This window comes from Aethina tumida, chromosome 5 (genome assembly GCF_024364675.1).
Source record: "Aethina tumida isolate Nest 87 chromosome 5, icAetTumi1.1, whole genome shotgun sequence".
Lineage (NCBI taxonomy): Eukaryota > Metazoa > Arthropoda > Insecta > Coleoptera > Nitidulidae > Aethina > Aethina tumida.
The window spans coordinates 24,686,005-24,708,844 of NC_065439.1; the positions used below are offsets into that span (position 1 = coordinate 24,686,005).

The 22,840-nt window shown below is 32.3% G+C and overlaps 6 protein-coding genes across 12 annotated transcripts; 2 read left to right on the forward strand and 4 right to left on the reverse strand.

The window, feature by feature from the left end:
* Positions 1-86: 86 nt before the first annotated feature.
* On the forward strand, positions 87-4,707 carry LOC109605806 (acylamino-acid-releasing enzyme-like). Of its 4 annotated transcripts, none has more exons than XM_020022399.2 (13): positions 87-182; positions 954-993; positions 1,050-1,252; positions 1,305-1,456; positions 1,508-1,653; positions 1,712-1,979; positions 2,030-2,175; positions 2,231-2,405; positions 2,459-2,710; positions 2,769-2,906; positions 3,830-4,130; positions 4,189-4,398; positions 4,455-4,707. In XM_020022399.2, the coding sequence occupies exons 2-13, from the start codon at positions 982-984 to the stop codon at positions 4,567-4,569; spliced, it is 2,118 nt and encodes a 705-aa protein (XP_019877958.2). In that variant the 5' UTR covers positions 87-182; positions 954-981; the 3' UTR covers positions 4,570-4,707. The 4 variants fall into 4 exon arrangements, with proteins under 4 accessions (XP_019877958.2, XP_049824230.1, XP_049824231.1 ...); XM_049968273.1 differs by lacking the exons at positions 3,830-4,130; positions 4,189-4,398; positions 4,455-4,707 and adding exons at positions 2,970-3,270; positions 3,328-3,537; positions 3,590-3,747 and having other exon boundaries at positions 93-182; XM_049968272.1 differs by having other exon boundaries at positions 108-132.
* A 267-nt stretch (positions 4,708-4,974) lies between these two features.
* LOC109605808 (60S ribosomal protein L10) lies at positions 4,975-6,155 on the reverse strand. Its single transcript, XM_020022401.2, has 4 exons — positions 6,063-6,155; positions 5,901-5,930; positions 5,407-5,712; positions 4,975-5,347 (listed from the first exon to the last, which is right to left on the reverse strand). Exons 2-4 carry the CDS (start codon positions 5,921-5,923, stop codon positions 5,020-5,022), a joined length of 657 nt encoding a protein of 218 aa, XP_019877960.1. The 5' UTR covers positions 5,924-5,930; positions 6,063-6,155; the 3' UTR covers positions 4,975-5,019.
* A 343-nt stretch (positions 6,156-6,498) lies between these two features.
* Positions 6,499-10,565, reverse strand: LOC109605807 (probable E3 ubiquitin-protein ligase MGRN1). Its single transcript, XM_020022400.2, has 9 exons — positions 10,067-10,565; positions 9,897-10,015; positions 9,584-9,840; positions 9,346-9,533; positions 9,141-9,292; positions 8,846-9,085; positions 8,389-8,787; positions 8,149-8,326; positions 6,499-7,629 (listed from the first exon to the last, which is right to left on the reverse strand). Exons 1-9 carry the CDS (start codon positions 10,152-10,154, stop codon positions 7,364-7,366), a joined length of 1,887 nt encoding a protein of 628 aa, XP_019877959.2. The 5' UTR covers positions 10,155-10,565; the 3' UTR covers positions 6,499-7,363.
* A 404-nt stretch (positions 10,566-10,969) lies between these two features.
* On the forward strand, positions 10,970-12,231 carry LOC126265702 (putative gustatory receptor 28b). The gene is made up of 3 exons (XM_049967971.1): positions 10,970-11,824; positions 11,877-12,047; positions 12,106-12,231. Exons 1-3 carry the CDS (start codon positions 10,970-10,972, stop codon positions 12,157-12,159), a joined length of 1,080 nt encoding a protein of 359 aa, XP_049823928.1. The 3' UTR covers positions 12,160-12,231.
* A 22-nt stretch (positions 12,232-12,253) lies between these two features.
* LOC126264121 (leucine-rich repeat-containing protein 40-like) lies at positions 12,254-17,156 on the reverse strand. Of its 3 annotated transcripts, none has more exons than XM_020022403.2 (11): positions 17,084-17,156; positions 14,935-15,100; positions 14,691-14,881; positions 14,137-14,340; positions 13,947-14,070; positions 13,727-13,896; positions 13,533-13,672; positions 13,136-13,477; positions 12,898-13,086; positions 12,661-12,846; positions 12,254-12,607 (listed from the first exon to the last, which is right to left on the reverse strand). In XM_020022403.2, exons 2-11 carry the CDS (start codon positions 15,092-15,094, stop codon positions 12,502-12,504), a joined length of 1,812 nt encoding a protein of 603 aa, XP_019877962.1. In that variant the 5' UTR covers positions 15,095-15,100; positions 17,084-17,156; the 3' UTR covers positions 12,254-12,501. The 3 variants fall into 3 exon arrangements, with proteins under 3 accessions (XP_019877962.1, XP_019877961.1, XP_019877963.1); XM_020022402.2 differs by lacking the exon at positions 17,084-17,156 and adding an exon at positions 15,297-15,377; XM_020022404.2 differs by lacking the exon at positions 17,084-17,156 and adding an exon at positions 15,183-15,323.
* On the reverse strand, positions 15,820-22,472 carry LOC109605809 (transmembrane protein 65). 2 transcript variants are annotated; one of them, XM_049968284.1, is made up of 5 exons: positions 22,064-22,472; positions 19,765-19,890; positions 17,820-17,861; positions 17,519-17,586; positions 15,820-17,466 (listed from the first exon to the last, which is right to left on the reverse strand). In XM_049968284.1, the coding sequence occupies exons 1-5, from the start codon at positions 22,413-22,415 to the stop codon at positions 17,128-17,130; spliced, it is 927 nt and encodes a 308-aa protein (XP_049824241.1). In that variant the 5' UTR covers positions 22,416-22,472; the 3' UTR covers positions 15,820-17,127. The 2 variants fall into 2 exon arrangements, with proteins under 2 accessions (XP_049824241.1, XP_019877965.2); XM_020022406.2 differs by lacking the exon at positions 19,765-19,890.
* Between the last annotated feature and the right edge of the window lie 368 nt (positions 22,473-22,840).

The window sequence follows — 22,840 nt, forward strand, 5'->3', positions numbered from 1 at the left end:
ATATTCTGAATTATCTATCTATCTATGATACGTTCATAACCTATGCAAAAACTGTGCCCGGTTGTAGTTCTTTGTTTATGGTTGGTAGTCTGTAGTGTGTAGATTTTTCTGTGATTCTTCGCCAGTGGTCCGGTTTGTTTTCTTCGCATATTTTTTCGTTTATGAATTGAAATTGCAATATTGTAAGTTGTTGTATTTATAATTTATATCAATTAAAATATAACATTTATTCATAACATTGACTTGCATTTTTTGAAAATTGTTCATAACCAATAATATAAAGTCTCACTACAGATATCCTGTTACAATTTAGACTCAAAAATCTATAAATTAACTATTTTGTAGTTACTGAAATTTTGAAAAAATCCACCAAAAAAAATTTTTTTATGAAGCCAGATTTTCAAATTTAGACGTTTAGTTGCACATAATTTTTATATAGAATACATCAATAACGACATAAGCAAATATATGATTCACATCATCTTATCTTATATTTCATATAAATTATTAATATTGTTTACAATTTTGAAATGGCGCCGTTACGGCAATCTAACACATATGATGGACGTTGCCAAGTTGAATTCGTTGCGCATTTATTGGGAAATACCGTATGATCAGAAATGATTGACCGTGTCGTTCCGGAAATTATGAGCAATTATTGTTATTTTATTGTTGTATTGTCATCAATATAACCTTCAAAATAGCACTGACAATTTTCTTGATTCTAATAAAGGTATTTTATATACGACTTGTAAACCGGATAATTTGTTCAAAACTCAAAAATATTAATATAATAATAATTAATAAATAATTAAACCCTTTAAGTAAAAATCTCCACATTTTTACCAAAAAATACAAAAAAAAAATAAAAAAATATATATCAATAAAATGTATTTCTCTAGACTTCTATTTGAATCTAAGTATTCCTTATTGTTATGTTATCAATTTTCCAGGTGCGATAAATTGTCAACTAACTTAAAAATGAATATCACGGTACGATTAATTCATTTTTACTTAACAACAAAAACATTCACCACTTCTAATTTTAGTCTAAGATAATCGAGACTTACAAGTCCTTCACTAGTATACCAACACTAGTGGCTGCTCAAATAACTTCCAAAAATGTTGTCAATAGTGTTTGGACACAAAGAAACATAGAAAAGGGCAAGCCAACCAAATTCCAAAGATCAATACTGGTATTGAATGATTTGAAAGAACCAGTTGAAACACATCCAGTGGATATTAGTGAAGAGTGAGCACATTATTCTAATATAAAACCGCATTTTATTATATATATTTTTTAGAGTTTTGACTTCTACATCTGCTTCAGAACAATTTAGAGCTGTTCTCAAAGAGCAGAATAGCAAACAATTCCTTGAAGTCTGGCAAAAGTCTAGTTTGATTCGATGTGTGAATCTAAACGAACTTGATGTGCATGGAAATGTTTATTCTGATAGTACTAATTCATTTAATTGTTCTGTATAATAGATTAATTGATTTATTTTAGTTGAGTTTTCTTCATTTGAATGGTCTCCTGATGAGAAGAAAATTTTATATGTTGCTGAAAAAAAGGTGCCAAAGAGTGATCCATATCATAAAAGGATAACTGAGAAACCGTCAGAAGAGGGTGATGGTGACACACCAAAACCAAGGGTATAAACTGGAAAAATTGTGTTCATAAACAAAAATTAGTAAATAAAATTATTTCCAGGGTGAAGAATATGTTTTCACTGAAGACTGGGGTGAACAGCTGGTTGGTAAAAAGAAATCCATACTTGCTCAATATGATATTGAAAACGACAAAGTAGAGATTCTATCTGGCATTCCTGATGATAAGTGTATTGCTCAACCAAAATATTCTCCAGATGGTTCTCACATCATTGGAGTGTCTTATTCTATTGAACCAAGAAGACTGGGATTAATTTATTGCAGTAACAGGGACAGTACTTTGTTCACTTTGGACTTTGAAGGAAATTACGGTATTAAATTAGTATTTAACAATGATGCACAATTAATAATTGTTTTTCAGTTGAACTTGGATTAGAAAAATCTTCCGTTAAATCTCCGAGATTTACTCCTGATGGCAAGACAATCATTTGGTTGCAAAGATCTGCTGGTGGACCTCATGCCTCAGCAATGGCATTAAAGAAAACCCAAGCCCCTCTAAAAGAAAACGTAAGAACCTTATACACAATTACAAGTTGCTTTCTATATATATTTTTACTTGTAGTCAACTATTGAAACTGTAGTAGAAATTGTTGAGACTTCCATAAAAATAGAAAATAATAAAACATTTTATGGATTGTATAACACAGGCTTTCCTAAGCGCTGTTGGGCTGACAATTGCACATTGCTCTTGAGTACAAATCAGAAATACACAGCCAATAGTTACTTAGTTAATATTGGTAAAACCATTACTTATAAGCTCATTAATTATACTTATTTAACATTTTTTTAGACACCGGAAAAATCACAGAATTATCTATAAATGATAATAGTAGTTTGATTGTATTGGATGTGTTCCAAGATAATGTACTTGTGGCTAAAAAACACGCCCTCAAGCCTGATCAATTGGCCATCGGAAAACTGCCGGTTGGGAAGAAAATAGAGACAGCAATTAATTTTACTAACCTCACAGAAAAAACGGTGCCAGAACTAGAAAAAAACATTGTGGAGTTTTTAGACTTCAAGGTTGATGGAGATGAAGTTGGTGAGTATGATGTACTAGAATTAAACTCAAAAAACTATATTGTATAATAAAATTACAGATGAATTTAATGCCATTTATATTGGTCCCTCTGAGGGCAAGGATGCTTCAGTCCCTCTGATAGTATGGCCACATGGTGGTCCCCACAGTGCCTTCGCTAACACATTTATGATGGAAGCTGCTATGTTTTTAAGTTTCAGTAAGTAAATATGATTCGGGTATGCTTCAAGACGGTTTTCCATGTTTAGTTTTTAATATTTAGATTTGGGTTGTCTGCTGGTGAATTACCGGGGATCAATCGGTTGTGGTGTTGAAACTATTCGATTTTTGTCGGGTAAAATTGGAATGTCTGATGTGTCCGATTGTATACAAGCTGTAGATGATACATTGAAAAGATTTAGCTGGTTAAAAGCTAATTCTGTTAGTTTGTTTGGCGGGTCGCACGGTGGATTTATCGTTGCGTTATTGAGTAGTAGATATCCTGACAGATTTAGAAGTGTGGTGGCAAGAAATCCCGTTACAGACTTACCATCAAAAATTATTATATCAGATGCGCCAGACACGTAAGACTCGTCTCTACGACTCTTGTAATATGGATGGACTTGAATATGTGATTCTAGGAGTTGTGTAAGTTTGGGTCAGGAGTATAATATGCACAGCCTGTCAGATAAGAAGTTACTGATTGATATGGCCAATAGGTCTCCTATTCGGCATTCAAATAAAGTTAAATCGCCAACTTTACTTTTCCTTGGTACTGAAGATTTAAGAGTACCGTTTTGTCAAGGGCGTGAATATTATTACAGGCTTTTAGCTAATGGAGTTAAAACTAGGTTACTCCTTTCATAACACATTACTATTTTTTTTTTGACGATATTTTTGTAGATTGCATTTGTACAAGGATAATCATAAGTTAGCAAAAGTACCACATGAAATGGATTTAATAATAAATACAGTTTTATGGATTTTAGAACATAATTAAAAATATATTTTATATTTTTGTAAAAATAAAAATTTGCTAATTCCCATAATCTTCTTTTCTAACTTTGTGAAGTAAAAATTCGTCTTGTTGCATATTTTTTAATACTTCTATATTTAGTTTTTATTGAAACATATTTGTTTTAGATTATGGACTTGTGCTGATTAATTACAGAGGATCATTAGGACAGGGTTCAAAAAGTGTACACTACCTCTTAAACAAGGTTGGCACAGTAGATGTTGCTGACTGCATTCAAGCTGTTGATGGTGTAGTAAAAAAATATCCGTGGATTAATCCTGACGCCATGAGTCTTGTTGGCGGTTCACATGGAGGCTTCTTGGTCACACATTTGAGTGGGCAGTATCCAGATAAATTTAAGTCTGTGGTAGCTAGAAATCCGGTCATTGATATTGCTTCTATGACTACTGCTACGGATATTCCCGATTGGTCAGATTGTTATGTTTAACATAATAGTACACTGAGCTTAATTGGTTTAATATTATAGGTGTTATGTGGAGGCTTGGTCTGAATACCCAACAAAGGGAGCGATCAACGATGAGATTTTATTGGCCATGCGAAAGAAATCTCCAATTGAACACGCCCATGAAGTGAAAGCTCCGACTTTGCTACAGATAGGATCAAAGGATTTAAGGGTGCCACCTCATCAAGGAACTCACTATTATTTTACACTTAAAGCCAATAATGTGAAAGTCAAGTAATATAATGTTTATATTTTTTATGAATTACATAGTAATGTTAATAATTTTTCAGAATGAACTTGTATGATGATAATCATCCATTAGGAACAGTACATGTTGAAATGGACAATATTATTAAAACTTTGCTGTGGGTATCTGAACATATTGGCAGGAGTGATGAATTGTAATTGTTGAATTAATTTAACAATTACAAAAATATAATTTTGAAATAATTATGTATTTTTCCCAGTATATGTATGCATTATTTTAATAAATTTACTTGGAAAAAAAACTTTAGTCGGTCAATAAATGTTACATTAATCAAATCCCAAGAACAAATTTTCTACTTAAAACTTGCAAATCATTCTTGATATATATTATTATAAACATATTTACATAAAATATTAATTGATCAATGTAGTTTGAGATTAAATAAGTATTTTATTTACTTCATTTATATCTACTTATTAATAATTAATCTATTTAATAATAAAGAACTATTTGTACTTACAATTAAACTCAAAATTTGCAAATCATTTGTAATTCACAACATTGCACAATTTTTGTTTTTGGCATAAATAAATAAAAATCAATTTAATTTTTTAAATAAATTTAGTCAGAACGTAAAAATTTACATTTCAAGCGTAAATTTCATCTTGAACCTTCTTCCATGCAGCAAGAGGTCCATGTTCTGGCCTGTATTTAACATTGCAACCATCTGGAGCAAGTCTGCCTTCAGATTTCAAGGTTTCATACACATCACGCTCATACTTGGTGAAACCCCATTTCTTGGAGATGTAGATCTTTTGTCTGCCAGGGAACTTGAACTTGGCACGACGCAAAGCCTCAATAACTTGAGCCTTGTAACGGTCACTGGACCTTACGCTCATGATTGGCTGTCCAATGTGTACACGGGCTACAGTACCTTGGGGTTTACCAAAGGCACCTCTCATTCCAGTCTGGAGCCTAAAATACGCGTCAGTCATTAATACGCACCGTACATTTAAAAACAATTTAAGCACTACCTATCAGCTCCAGCACAGGACAACATCTTGTTGATACGGATGACATGGAAAGGATGCAGCCTCATACGGATGTGGAATTGATCTTTACCGCAGTTCTTGACGAGGTATTTGTTGCAGCAAATACGTCCAGCTTCAAGAGCTTCAGAGCTGAGCTGTTCATATTCGTCAGACACCAAGTGCACACAAAGTGGGAAATCCTCTACTGTGGCCTTCTTTTTACCCAAGTCGAAAATACGGATTTTAGCGTCTGGTACACCACGACAGAAACGGGATTTTGGGTACGGCTTGTTTTTGCAGTAACGGTAGCTGAAATTAGAAAGTACACATTGATCATACATAACCTTCAAAATATCGCCGTTACAAAAAAAATGTAATGCATCGAGGACAACAATTGAATGAATCCACACTAGTTCAATTTCATTTTGTTTTTATTAATTTACTTATTTGATTCACTTTCTGATTGGATTGAAAAACATGTAAATATCGGTACTTACCATCTCGCTGGACGTCTACCCATTTTGGCCCTAAAATTGAAAAATTTATTGTTATTCAACTAAATACGGATGTGGGGGCAAAGCTGCACTTATGAACTAAAGTATTAACACTTTTTATCCTTAAAATTTCGAAGGATGTATAAAATATTTTAAGAAACAAACCTGTGAGATCACAACACGGCCAACAAGAGAAACAGAAAGACAGGTTTGCCAAAACAAGAAAACAAAGTTGAATCGACAACCGACATCTGGTGACTAATACTATGAATTAGCGGGAATTATGAAATAACATTTATTTGTCATAAATCAATTTAGAAAGAAATTGTTACGGTCTAAATGTATTAGTCCAAACTTAAGAAGACTTTGGTATATTATAAGGTAAGTCTGAGAATTACCTATTCCAAGTATTAAGAGCTGACACATAAGGGTTTTTACAGAAGACGTTGTAATTTTTATACCTAATTTGCATGACATGGCACTTTTACTTTGGATTAAAAGACAAAATGTGATTCATTATATTATTTTATTGTTCAAAAAGATTCTTTCAACTCAAATCATTTTTAATAACTTATTAAATTAACTCTATAAATTAAAATGCTTTTAAAAATTATGTCGTATTTTATTAGGGAGTATATTACATGTTTTTACAAGTTTTATATGTAAGAAATCTGATTGGGAAACTATAAATATTTAAAAATGAGTTGGAAAATAAAACTAGGACTGGTAATTATAAAAATTAAATATAACAAATAAATATTTGAGTATTCAAATACCTAAAGATTCTAGTAACTGATTTATCCATATACAGATTAAAACACTGCAATTAACAATTTATTTAAAATGTTTCAATAACAACTATTCAGACGTGAGATTACTTACGCAAGGTTTGATTTTATAGACCTACATAAATACTTCAATAATCATTATAAAATTCATGAAATTTAGTTTTAATATATTATCACAAATGTTGTGTCAAATAGAGATTTTTAAACCATCTAGAAATTTTTCAATATGTAAAATGTAACTAATTTTCCTAAGTAAAGTTTATAAGTCAATTATTTACTTATTATGCACACACAAGTGAATGAAGAAGGTAAAAATTTCTTTTGTTCTTTTATTTTATTCAAATTTGTTGGTAGAAATTATTCATTCACTGAAATATCTTGTCATGTACATTAAAAATGTAGTTTAAAAGCATTGAAGTCATATTAAACAGTCCTGAAGCTTTTCTTGAGGAGTGGTAATATTTTTTAACGCAGCAGTTTAATTATTTAACTCAACAAAAAACCAAAATTGTAACACAAATAATACCTAACAAATAATTTATAAAAATTTCTCTATAACTTCCCTACAATTATTTTTACATGTTTAATATCTTCTGTGACTACATTTTACAGCAAGCTTCCCATGTCAGTCAATAAAACAGTACAACCCAGCAACATTTCTTAGCGAACCTCTCCAAGTCAAAGGTGCACTACGGTTTTCTCCCCTCGGACGGGTGCCAAAAGACGTCTGGTGCTGGAACCGCTGGCGCAGCTTTCCGCTCCACTGCTTCGACCGCTGGCCAGTGAAATAGGTGTACCGGGAAGTCTTTGGGGCGTGCCCTCCACGGAACTGAAAGTAGCGACGCCTGGACCGTCCCCGCTAAGCGGATCGCCGTTCACGTGTTGTTCTTCGGGCGTGTAATAGTCGGACTCGTCGGCCCGGTCTTCCGGTGTCCCGTCGCCTTCTGTACGAAACGCGACGCACGCAACAATACAAGACTGTTTTATTTGAGGCGGGTAAATGAGGAAGCAGCGAATAAACGGATTAAATTTGAAAGGTACAGAAAGGTTTGAATTTTTAATGACATTAACAAAAAGTAAATATGAGTATGAGGTAAAAATGCCTAGGGGTAGCTCCAGAATGTACAAAGCAGTACACCTATTAGCAACATTGCTAGAGAAGCCTAATAACTATTACAAGCAGTTTACATTTAATAGTGTCTGAATGTGAGTAAGAAGAAACACAATTAGATAATTAAATTTCTATCTACTGCAATTATTTTTGATATATACAATATTATAAAATTACATGATGAACTGCATAGTTCTACATTTAGAAAACTCGACCTTCCTTTTACCCTTAAATATTCAACCTGTTTAAAAACAGCCCTGCATTGAATAGTAAGCACAGAGCGGTCACTACGTGTATGTTACATATATACAGGTGCTATTAACAAGTTTAGCAATTGCACATTTTTACATACTGTAGTTAGTTTTCTCGTGTGAATCAGTGCAAATTGGCTCTTCTTGATCCGTGTCCGCGTCGTCGATCGCATCTACCACATCTGCCATGTTGAGGGCCAAGTTATTGTCTCGTACGGCCGATTTAGTCTTTTGTAGAAGCGGCGAAAGTTTCTCCGCCTCGCTGTCCTCATCAACAACCTATAGAAGCAATTTCCATAAAAAAGTCAAGCCATCCAAGTCAATCTTAATCAAGCCGTCACCTCCTCTTTGTCCGTCTTCTCGTTCACCAATTTCATGGTGTCGCGAGGTCTGTTAGCTGCACACCTTACGCCGTTGTCGCCGTCACCCAGTAGCCGCCTGTTTGCCTCCTTGCTCTCCTCGTCTTCCGTTGTGGTGGTGGGTGTCATCATGACGACGCCAGCACTAGCACTATACTCCGGACTGTTTAAAGAGGACGTCTCGCCACCACGGTTTTTGGAAGGGGTGACACGATCGCACTGTCTGTTAAGTAGCTGCGCCGCCTGGATGGCGTTCTCGTTTTCCGGTGTCTCCACCAGATCGGGTTGGGCGGAGGGCGGTTGCCTTGGAGTGCAAGGCCCGTTCAACGCTTCTATCAACGAGACTGCTTCATAGCCTGGTGGTATATTATCACAGCTACCCTTAAATGATGAATTAAATGTTTAACAAAATGTTTTAAATGTGTAATGTTGTACTTACATCTGGTGGGCTAATTGGCGGTATGTTGGGATTGCTGCTCTTTTGCAGTGCTCTGATTTGTAGCAAAGCTCTAAATGGGGCCCTACATATTGGACAATTGTTTGCTTGATACCTCAAAGAGTCAGCACATGAATTACAAAGACACAAGTGCCTGCAAGGTAAAATTAGGGTATCCCTAACGTCGCACATGCAAATAACACATTCAGATCCATTGTCTTCTGTGTCATCATCACCACCAGCCTAGAATTTAACAGCAAGATAAATACCAGTAATCCTAAGAAATATATCTTAGTACCTTATCATTATTTTTATTTTCTATACCATAAATTTCCTGCAACAAGTAGCACAAACCATCCACATACAACTTTTGTTTTAATGCTTTTAATAAATAAGTCCCATCTGATAATTTTTCAACTGTGGCAACAGTTGTGTGAGATTGTTTTAGTTCTATAAATAAATAAAATATAATAAAAATTTAATGGAGTATCCAAAAATGGTACCATCAGCTCCTTCTTCAGCAACACAGTGAATAGCAATTGGTATGACTTCCCTGTCAACATCATACAATAAGTCTTCATCAGGATATTTGGAAGGATTAAAAACATGATTTGGTTGAGAAAATTGCTGATTTGCACCTCTCATAAAGTGGAATGTTTCAGAAGTTATGGAAGGGTCACGAGACACATACCTAAATCAGCTTCATTTATTAATTACTCAAATGGTTTTGTAATTACTTACGTCACACCATTAGGAGTAGTTTCTTCAGTACAAAAATAATAAATAGTGATTGAACACCTTACATCACAATCAAAAGTAAACTCTATATTAAAATGACTATTGGTACCTAATTCTACATCTACATTTTCAGCCTTATCAATGTTTACTTTGTTGAAGTCATTGTACAACCTCACAAACCTCAGTGATTCTTTCCTTATATTTACCAAACTTTTAAGGGTTTTTGTGGGTTCATTAGGCTGAGGAGGGGGATAAGGGAACTAAAATTGAACCAGTTAAAACCCATTCATTCAAAATTAATTTTGTTATTGCTTACAGGGGTTGGTCTGCTTCCAAGAAAATTCAGGTCTGTGTTCTCCCCAAAAAGATATGATTCAGGCTGTGGTGTATCAAATCTTTCTCCTCCCATAATGAAGTGGCTTCCAAAGTAGTTGCCTTAAAACGTATACATTAATAATAATAACGGCGAATTAGTTCTGACCTTACCAGATCTGGGAGGGTATCTGTAAGCATGTGTTGAAGCGACATCCACTTCTTCGACCCCCGCATTCTGTCTACTCGTAAAAGCACCCATTATTTAACAGTTAAGAGCTAAAATGGGGAAATTCAATTAAAACTATTCATATTAAACAGATTTGGACAACTGTCAAAAATACAACTGAAGTTAAAAACAAAATAGAACAAGAACTTTTCACCGTTCGATCGATCAACTATAAACGTTTCAAGTGTAGACAGACACTACAAGTTACAGTAGATATTACAAATCTAAATTTGTAGTTCAGACAATGTTTGTAATAAGTATTAAAAACGGTTGAAATAATATAATAATATTTAACTTACTGTGTTATGTAAAACAATTATTATTATTTTGATAATAATTTTTTAAGTAGTTAAATAACGTTTAATATATTAGATTTAATCTTTGATATAATTCTGTCCTATTAAATTAATCAGATAGTGTGACTCACCTAACTTCTTTAGAAGTTTATGAGGCACATTGAAAGTAACAAAGTTGATGTCACTTCCGAAGAAACTGTGAATCAAATTTTTGTAAAAATAAATTAGAAAACCAGTTCAAATCAAGTTATAACTTTTATAAAAATGTTGTATCACCCTGTATGTATAAATAAATTTGTCAGTATATTTTTATAGTTGTGAATTAAATAAATAAACAATAAATGAATTAATTAAAATATAAATTAAAAATATATATTAATATATTAGAAATAATAATTTTACGTAAATCAATCAATAAAATTGTAATTACAATATGTATTTTATGAAATAAAACGTAACAATTTACTTAATGAAAGTTTGTATAAGCCAATTACACAAATGAAACTTTATATTGACTTTTTATATCATCATTATAATGTACTAACTGTTACAATGATCCACATATCCAATTTCGTGGAAATAATATGCAGAATTTTGGGCATTATACAATATGGGTCGCTAGCAGACAAAGTAAATAGATTGAAATCGGTTGCAGCTATTTGTATACCGTTACCAGTTTTAATTTTTTATCTGTACACCATCGTTATTTGCCTTCAAAGCAACGAGAGACTGGAATATTCCCACGTACTGGTGCTATTCTCAAATTGGGCCAACTTTATTGTCAAATACGTTTGGTATTTGATAAAAAGAAATGGTATAAAGAAATTTCTTTTGGACATGAATGAGTTTGATATAAATTCACACAAAATATTGGGAAATGTTGACGGGTACAAAAACGTTATATATCTATTTTTGGCATTCTACTTGTACTCCCTGACAACTGAAATAATATTTTCAGAGGTATTAATCAACTCATGGAACTTCGCAATACCATATGCCTCCAACATTTTTGAGTTTTTGCTGCACTATGCCATACTGTGCGACGTCCAACCCAAGTTCAAAATCATAAACCAGAAATTCAAAAAATTTAAATTGGAAATCGAAATGAAAACAGCCAGTCCAACAACCGCAAAACTTGACCAAATTAATAATATGGAACATATTTCAATAACGCACTGTGAACTGTCCAAACTTGTTATGGACGCAAATGAATTGTTAACTCTTCCGTTTCTGTTAATATTTTCGTCGTATTTGGCGATGTTGATTGACACCACTTATATGTTGGTGAAATTCTTTTCAAGAAAACAGATCGTTGTGGGATTTTTTTTGAAATCTACCAACTGGATGATTTTTGCCACTGTTAATTTAATATTGGAGATACATATTTGGAATAGGATTGCTGTTGAGGTACATATTAATGACGTACTTTCTTTGGGTCATGAAACACTTTGGTTTTTAGGCAAATAAGACTTCAATATACATTCATACAATATGGAATACATATGCTAAAAGGAAAATGGTAGACATTAATGTGAACCATTTAAAATTGATTTCTACTAGATTATTGAATACTAAGTTAAATCTAACGGCTTTGGGCTTCTTCAAAATTGACTGGGCACTACTTCATACGGTATATGTTAATTGATTTGATTAAGTTTATTAAATTGAATAAATTATTTCAATTTCAGATTGCTGCAACACTTACTACTTACTTAATAATCTTAATACAATTAGGTCTTTAGTGTGGTTTTCTAAAACCAATACTGTAAAATAAAATTACATGGGAATTGAACTCTTTTAAGCCACCAGTAAGGTATAATTAATTAAAACAAAATATTGCGGTGTTTTCTATTTTTAATTATCAAACTGTTAGTGTGACATTTAATAGTGAATAAATTATGTTAAAAAATTACATCATCTTCATTTTACACACAATAAACCATAAAATAACACATTATAAAATAAGGATAAAAACACAATAGGCAAATAATAAAAATATCAACAATAACACAATATTTAAACTTACATATGGCCTTAAATTTCAAAGCAATTTGACTAGACTAATGTTCAGTAAATAAAATCTATCACTTTGGAATTCTATCTCTTAAATAAGATAATACTGATTCTGTACCTTGTTCAAGTATAGCATATCTTGGCTGCCTAAATGAATTTCCCCTGAGTTCAATATGTCTGAAATAATAAAAACATATGGATATATTATACTTAATTATTTATAGTTTTACCTTATTTGTGTCAAATTTCCTAGTTCTGGAGGCACATGGGCTATATTATTGTTTGATAAATCTAATGTAGCCAATCTGGTAAGCATTTTAAGTCCTTCAATGTTTATGTCTGACAAAGAATTATCATTCACCAAAAGTATTTCAAGTCCCACCATCTCATAGACACATCCAGGAATTGACACAAACCTTAAAACAATTGTAAATATTTATATTTTAAGAATATTTTATTAAAAATACCTGTTATTTGAAAGTACCAGCTCTCTTAGATACACCATTTGTCCCATGGATTCAGGAAGGCTATCCAATAAATTATTAGACAAATTGCAATACTTCAATTTGTCACATTCACTTAGCCATTCAGGCAGAAATTTTATATGATTGAAGGACAAGTTGAGTTCTGTGATGTTTCCAATGATGAGCTTCAAACTACAATCAAATAAATAATTTAGTATAATTATTTTCTAGGTTTTCATACCCTGAAGGAACCTCTGTGAAAATGTTTTTGCAAATATCAACAATGGTGACATTAGCTTCCTTAGCTTCATTAAAACATTCATCTGGAATGTGTGAGATATTTTTCATTGCCAAATTCAACATATTACCATTTCTCATGGTAAATCTGTCTGGAAATTGCCCTTCTTCCAAAGATACCTTTGGTGTTATTGTACTTTCTTGACTTTCCTTTTGTTTTTCCCTCAAATGTTGTAATATTCTGGTTGTGCCTGCTTTAATAATATCAGTTCTAATTTGTCTAAGTTTGTTGCCTTCTAGCTTCAGAGTTTGTAAATGTGGGAAAGTTGCGAAATTGTTAGGAATGCTAAAATAAACTATTTATTATCCATTAAAATAATGGCAAAATCTGAATTCAAAACCTTGTTAATTCATTGTTGGTTAAATCTAAGTTAATTAAGTGGGGCAAACAAAAATTTTCAGGTATGGTTTCAATTTGGTTGTCTCTTAATTCCAGTATTTTTAAGTGCATCAAATGTTCACAAAAATCTTCAGGTATTTCCTGGAAACTCATAAAAATCAAAAATAGTTAATAAATAATTTAATAAAATATTACTTTAATGTAATTGTTTCCAAAATATAATTCTTGAACTTGATCACAACCTTGAAAACTAGGGATTTCAGTTATATCATTGTGAGTAGCATATAATATCTGTAGTTTTCTCATTTCTCCCATGTCTGGTAGAGCTTGCAAATTATTATGTCGGAGGTCCAACTTCAGCAAATCTACAAACAATATATAAAACCTTGTAAGAAAGAATTCATGACAGAATTACCCCTTAAGTTAACAATGTCAGGAGGAAGCTCCCTTAATTTGTTGTTTGAAAAGTTAATCTCAGTAAGACGAATTAGAAAACCTAAACCAGAAGGTAGATTAGAGATACAGTTGTTAGATAAATCCTAGAATTTTAAACAACAAATCATTTTTATTATTATACTACCCTGCACATTTTTATAAATACTAACCAATTTTTGCAACATCACCAAATCAGGAAACGCCTCAGGTAACTGTTCCAAATGGTTGTAGCTTACAGAAAATATTTTTAGTTCAGTTAGAGTACATAGTTCATCAGGCAATTTGTTAATCTTGTTATGGTTCAAATTAAGTTTTGTTAATTGTTTCAAGTTTCCAATACACTTAGGCAACTCACTAATGTTATTGTCTTGGAGCTGAAAATTAAAAATTCAGAAATTTATGTTACAAATATATATCTATTAATTATTTTAATATATAGTTTCATAAGTTTTTGTTTACAGTTTGTAAATTTATTAATATTATTAAAATAAATTAGTAAAACTTTACACAATTATTTAATAAATTGTACAAATTAGGGATAATAAATAACTGTTTAATGTAGTAAATAGAAAAATTTATGAACCATGTTTAGTAATACTTATTAGAATCACACCTATTTTTAGTCATTTAAATCATGCATATTACTTATAATAACTCAATTTTGTCTTGTAAATAATATTTAATATTATTTCCTTTATTTGCAAGACTATTAATAAACACTTACATTAAGTGAGACTAAATCTTGAAACATTCCAATCTCTTCATTAATACTGGTCAATACATTTGAGCTGAGATCCAGGTGTGTTAAAGGTTTTACAGACCACCAGGCTTCATCATCCTTCAGGGAGCTATTAAAATCAATTGTTACTGCTCTATCTTCTTCCATATCATACATACTGAACATTTTTGGTGGCACTATAACAACAACAATGTACGTCATGCACCGTAACATTTAAAGAATTACAAACCATTGACTAAATGTTTGGAAGATAGATTGAGCCTACCAGTTTTCTTCACCTGTTTGATTACATCTTTGGTAATGTGTGTATCATCGTCGTTTTTCGTTTGCAAATGGAAAACTGGATGCACAAACTTTTTTCTTGACTTGACTTTCGACTGTTTCTCCATGGTTCACTGCAAGTTAAAAACAAGAATGATATCACAGACCTTCAACTTTAAATTTGACGAAGGTTCCACGTTCCTGTATTATAATTACCTTACTTTTCAACATTTATATGATTTAATTAATGTGATGATGTAATTTAAAACGTTAAACTTATTAGTTTATTTGAATATAATAAATAAACAGAGCAAAGTGTGTGCAACTCACTTGATTATTCGAAGGATACAACCAATTATTTAAATAAATTATTTGTTTTGCAGCAGCTTATTTACAATGCCTTATTTAGACATACCCTTAAATTACAGATAACTTCTCATAAGCTTGGTCTCGATTTTGTGTTATAAAAAGGGGCAACAGATGTCTCTCAAATTTCATGAAATTTAAGCGCCCTAATTTGATTTCGCATTTTATGTAGTCATTGTGGATGTTAGGAAAAATAAACAAATTGTAATGTAACACAAATTTATTTTTGTATATTTTGTACTGACAAATTTTACACAATAAGCCAAGCTCTCCAAATGGACCATTCTTCAACATCATATACATCATAAGATTTACAATGACACAATACAGATTAGAAAAATAGTTTCACTAAGTCACTGTAGATTTGGAAATATCTTACTCCTAAAATCTATTCGTATAGACAATTTCTTATTATATAAAACTGGCAGGATTTATTGAAAATTATTAACATAGTTATAAGGATTTTGAAACAAGGGTATATAATAAATTTGATTAATAGGTAAAATATATTTAAATATAAACAATTAACAAGCTCCAATATAGTATAAAAGCTTTAAAAACCCTGTGAAATATTTGATATTATTGCTGCTACTAATGTAGATATTGCATAAGGAACCATTTAAAATTGCACATATAGTTGTAATAATGCGAATAATAACTATTATTTACATAATTCAACAACTATCACTTTGTGCTAAAAATTGAGCTAAATTAACAGTTTAAGCTTAATGTTTAACTGTCCATTCCCTTCAGAAAAGGTCTAAAATTTGCACATTTATGACAAAAATGATGTGTAAATTAATTAAATATTTAGCTTAGTAACATTTTTAATGAAATGTCATTTATAAATAAAAGTTGTATAATCTCAGATAATAGATAATAAATCTAATTAGGTAGATTAATTAATCATTATATAAAACCAGTTGAATAAAATAAATGAATCTTTAGTACTTCATCAAATTAAAATTGATTATAGATGGAAACTAATCTCATTAAAATTTCACTATTAAGACTACAAAAGCTATTAAGCTCTAATCATCCAAATTACTTAAAAACGATCTATAAACCATTAATAAGTAAAAACAAATAAATATAACAAATAAGTTAATTAACATCTTATGAATATATGAACACATGTAAAAAATTTAAAAGACAACATGACAGGTAGGGATGTTTATATTAAAAGGATCAATTGAGACCAAGAATCTTGCATACTTCAAAATTATACAATATAGTATTTCTTAGTCTTAACTGCTGATAATTGCAACAACACTGATTGGTAATAAAATTATTCTACAATAATAGATTTACATATACATTGTTCTATTTGATTTGTCTATTTTAAGCTACAACATTACAATGTTGTCTTTACTAATAATTCCACTTCTGTGGATGGATGGAAATACTATATAATATTTTCAAATAACTACGCTCTCACGTAAAATTGGTCGTATAAACTAAAAACGTTGGAACCAAATAAAACAGACACGGCTATCCACGTCGAATAAACTACCGACACAGACAAATAAAATTGACTGGCGATATGTCTTCACAATATATGATGCATTTAATTTTATCTTACGGGGTTTGTACATGCGGAACATGGTTCACAACCATATGACTATATAATAAATAAACTAAAAAAATGGCACTGAATCGTGCTGAAACGCACGGCTTAAATTCTCCGTTACACGTTATAATTTATAATATCGATTAAAATTTATGAATTGTACTCGTCCATCTAAACCTACGTTTTAGCACCACTCAAATTATGAGCTCGTCCAACCGACCCGATTTAAGTCGCCTCTGCCAACTTTCCATCCACCGATTCTTCCTTCTCCTCGTCCTCATCGTCCTCCTTGCTCTTCGTCCTGAACAGCAACGGACACATGCCCAACAAACAACCCAAAGTGACGCCCAGCACTCTGCCGAAATTGGCCGCGTTCCTCGAGCAGCTCATGTCCATCTGGATGGGCGACAGTTTCGGCGGACTGAAACCGATTTTGTTGGCCAGGCGTTCCACGTAGAACGCCGTGCCTATGCCCAGTATGTCGGAGAGGGTGTTGCCCAAGGCTGCAGCGCCCATTGTGGTCAGGCAAAAGTACGAACCGAGGTAGATATCGATGTAGTCTCCCTAAAATCCAAGCAATAAAATACCCATCACATATTCATTGGCAGACACTCACAAAAAACAGCATGAAGAAATTGTCGAGGAATCCGAATCCGATGAAAGGAATGGAGTTTGCGATGGCGACTGAAAAATAAAACAATTCTGAACGGTTGACTAAATTGCATTCCTGAAATCGATAGACGTGCTTTGGACTGTAAGTGCATCTAAATCTTCCAGGACCTTTTTAACGATTCTAAAGGTGCATTTGAACCGTTACCGTATAATTGTGGGGATCAAAGAGAATCTACGATTTGGGTTTGTTAAGGAACAATTGTACCTATTAGAAATACTAATTGGGATGAAGGAAATTTACTTACTGTCGACTAGGTTTTTCGTAGTTGGTTTAGGAACTGATTCAGCTGAAACATTAATTTAAAATTCTGTGATTATTCTGCAACATTTTGTAATTCTAGTTAATAAGCACTCCCTTTAGAGAAGCAGTTGCTAATTGATAATTTAATTACTTTTAAAGCATATAATACTAAAAATAATACATTTTCTACAATGTATATTTTATAAGACATAAAATTCCCTTGTGCATCCTGAGAATGTCACATCCCATAGAATTATACAGAGTAATGGTCCCGCAGGGTAAAATAAAACTGTCAAATACCATAAAAGATTTACGAATCGATGCTCCCATTCTATTTTTAGACAATTTATTCACGGTTTTCAATGAAATTTACAATTGAAACATCTCCAGACATGCACCGTTAATCTCAGTTACGATTGTACAAAGTTTTAGCCCGTAGGGAGTTTCATGAATTTCATCAAACTCGATTTTCCATTGACAAATCTCGGGAGATTCATGCAATGAACGTCAGGTGTTTACAAACGCATGTTGCCCTACATAAAACGCGTTATCGATTAACAACCGCCCTGCACGTAAAGATTTGCAAATTCAACTTGGACTGGAAGTGATTTAGATATCGATAATGTTTACAAACACATATTTTTATACAAAGTCAGTTATCTCTGTACGTGATGAAAATTGTCAAGGCTAAAAAACTTGAATAGGAATGCTCAAGTTGAACTTACAAAAGTGTTTTTTGTTAAAATTACGATTTATTTGTACTTTAGAGGAAAATAATCTATTTGAATTAGTTTATTTATAGAGGGTGATTAAAAGGGGCTATTAAAAGTTTATGGTAAATAGAATATTGATTTGAAATTTTTATTGTAGCTACAACTTGATTTAAACTACTTGCCTAATTTATTTTGAACAAAATTTCATTTCATCCACTTTGATATATTTTCAATCTATTTTTGCATTTTTAAATTCTACATATATTTGCAAATAAAGTGTTTATACCCAAACCCAATAGTTTTGAGCTATTAATTTCTTCCCAAAATTTTTAACAATTTGATGGTCTAACTAAAATGTCTGGGAAGCCATTAATTTTGATCCTGGATAGTTCAATTTTGGCATACATGTTAACTAAGAACCCTCCAATAAGGAGTCATTATTATTACTTCCACATACAGGGTGTTCTTTATTTACTTATATTTTTGTACATCTTATCCATAACTTTGTTATTTTCAATGGAACACTCTGTATGTTTCAGCACAATTAAATTTAAATGAAATTTTGTTCAAGATAAATTAAAAAAGTAATTATATTTGCTGTAAAAATACTAAATAGTTACCTTTCTCCATTCTCCATAAACTTTTAAAAGTTTTCTCTTTTCTTAAAGTACGAATACATTTGTTTATTAAAAAGCTAAAACTAGGTTAACAAAAAGCAAATGGCATGCATATAGCTACAACTAAAATAATATAATCTGTGTAATATGTCCAAATCGTAAAAATGGAAATACGATGAAAATTTGCATCAGATCAATAAAGTTGTTTTAGGTCAAGTTTACGTTGAACGTCATGCACAAACTTGTCAAAATTCTCATTGATCCCTGAAATTGCCATGCAACTTTCTCGAGGACGATGATGCTCTACCTATAAAACGTCGAAGGTAATTTACATGAACTAGATTAAAACTATGGAACGGCTTAAATTACAAACACGACTCGTAAACGCTTGGTGCCCAGGAATAGAACGAATTTCGTTTAAAATTAGATTCAATAAAAATGCAATAAGTTCAGAGAAGTGGGCCAATATATCGATTTATCTTAAGAAATTTGCAGTTGAGTCACAATCCTAGACACCAGCCACACCTGAACCCAACGTTAGTAATAACAGCAACAATTCTAGAGACTAATGTTAGTAAAAATATCCCTTGACCCTATAAAAAAATCTCTCGCCTCGTACCGAACTTCTTCTGGAGCCAATCCTCGGGCACGGGACAGTACGTGCCGGTGGGATCGACGTCGCCCAGGCTGGGCAGTTTGCTCGGCCGCCCATATTTGCTACGCCACCTCGAAGCCGCCAACTGACCTAATCAAACGGGTAGAATTTACCTAACATGTATAGCATAACAATGGGGCTTCTCCTGTACGTTTATGCCCTCCTAGAATTCCAAAATGGGAAATAAATTGCAACATGTAGCACGTAGATGTTCGATGCGATCTGAAACCGTGTATTTATTTAGGGTTTCCGGCCTAAAAATGTACGTTAAAATGTGCAAAGACTGTTTACATTATCCAATACGATTAATCGTCAAGTTCTAAAATAGCTGATGGGTTGTAAATTTGGTAAATCATTAATAACAGTGCCTAATGTACTAGCAACGTTTTCTTGCGGGTTGCTTTAAGATAAAACCAGTCACAAAAAGCCATTTTATGGTGTGATCAGACAGTGAAGAATGAACGACTCCCTTAATGTAGAAATTTCAGAGGAAACTATTAAAGTGATTGATTAAATTTTATTTCACATAGACGTAAAACGTTTCTAAATTAATAATACAACAATTCATAGACGAATTAAACAACGTATTTATAGAGGAATATAAAAGTTGGACCAATGCCAAACGAAGTTTCCGAAGGCAGACGCATATGTTCTTTTTATTTCTTTGTTGGAAATTAAATAAGTTATTGATTTAAATTCACTTTAGTGGAAAAGTTTACTGACCTGAAAAATGGTTCTATATTTATGAATAAAGCTCATTCAAGAAGTCATAAAATAGAGTAATTAAAATTGTGATCAATAATTTAATCGTCTAAATTGGACCTAGTATATTAATAAATTATTGTTCTAAAGTTCAAACAAGTCACCAAAATGTGACACTGATAATATTTAATAGATCAAACTGTTTTACGAAGTACTACCGAATTTTTATCTTAAGATACATTAAAACCAACACCGACGGCGGTCCAAAATAAATTGTGCAGGTCAAGCACACGATAACATTTAGATTCCTCTAGAACCTAACTAACATTTTAAATAAACAACATTAAAACCTAAAATTGATGAGTAATTATGAATGTCTCCTAGCACCATGAATAAAGCAAATTACACGTGAGTTCCTCAGTGCCTTTGTCGGTACAAAAGAGTCTTCAAACAGGAAATTAAAGCGAATTGTTTGAGTCGTTGAATATATATGCAAATTGCAATGTGAATTGCCGCTGTGGGATTGAGGAGATTGTTGTAACAGGTGTCTCTTCGTTGGAAATGTCTGTTGGCGACAGCCTGACATAATGCACTGGCTGGAAATTTCCTATTTCTGAAATGCACGATGATGAAACTGAATAGATAGTAGCAAATTGAACAAGTCTCATGTTGTAAATTGAAATATCCAATGTAGCCATTAAATATTTATGGATCCTTTCGAAGAATATGTGTTTCCTATTTTTCTTTATACCTCTTTACACATTACTAAAAGAAACACAAGAAACACCTTTTATTACAGCTATAAATAATTTTACATTACTTCAACTTAATTATTAATATAAATGCGTTGTTCAGTCATAAATTGAGGCTAATTTTAGCTGTGCTGTTTTTTTTTTGGGCCAGACACATATTCACGTTATAAAACAATTCTGAAAAATACTTTTAAAACCTACACGTGAGGTGCTAAAAATATTTTGGAACGTTACTGCTGCAATTTTTCAATGGGCATGAATGAACCGGACAGATTGTAAATGTCTTTGGCGGTTTCATTTCTTTTACAACCAACATCTGTGGCATATTACCGAGAAACCTTGTCCTAAACACACATAGATATAGCGTATTTATGTGACCTGAAACTTATCTGACCTTAATATAATTCTGTACGGAAATGTGTGGTGCACAACTAGGCGCCAATATATTAAATTTAAAGGTACCCTGATGCCTGTTACATGTTGCAAGTTATACTCTTCTAGAATTTCGTGGAACCAATTCACAATACATTCGAAGTCCCTGACATCATAATTTGAATAATTCCTTGACTCATACACGAATTATTTGAAAGAAATCACAGGTAATGCTATAAATAACAGATTGAGCGTACTTCTCTCATCATCCAGATAATACCGGACCAATCTGCATATAAACAAATTACGTAGTGGTGTGTGGTGGAAACAAAAAAAAAAATAATAATAAATTAAATTTGCGAGTTACGACATCGACGCACGGTTAAAATTAACAAACGGAGGACACAGGAGACAACAGAAATACCTGTCAGTTTTACCTTCGTATTCGTCTTTGACTAATTTTGATTGGTATTCGTGCAGGGCGCCGAGAAGTATGTTTCTTTCTTCGCCGTTCAGACGAAGAATTAATTCTTCCGCCTGCAATTTGGTGAGGCCCTGTGTCGTGCTCGTCGTTTCGGCCCTGCCGGCGGAACCGCACTGCGGCGAGTTCACACTGAATTTACACTTTACCACAAAATTTGAACGGTCCCTCCTCTTGTAAATACACACTGGATAGTTGGTATATTTGGCGGTCTGTTTTAACAGCACTCCATTCGGTTGCACTTGCGTCCACAAAGTCCTAACGTTGCGATTTATCACTATTTTGGCCGACATTGTTCGTGTTTTCATTCAACACATCACAGAAATTTTTATAAACAAAACAGACGTTGACGCACAAACGGGCTATTCGCGAATGACAACGATTTGACAGATCACGTAGTATTTGTACTGGGGCGCGTGCGCATCTCAATTTGGACGATAATCGTAATAAACTGCTCAAACGAATTATATTTATGGGGTTAATTTTGTTTTTGTTATACATTTTGAACAACTATTTCATATTTATTTATGCATACTTAATTAATTATTCATAAAACATTTTATTAAAGATAAATAAGACGATTAAATGCAATATTTTATAAATTTGTTCTAGCAAAATAATAAAAATATAATTTTAATTTATATTTCAAATATGTTTAACTGCTGCACAGGTGTAAAATTAAAATTATTTATTCATAATATAGAATTATAAAGGGATAGAAGAGAAAATAAAA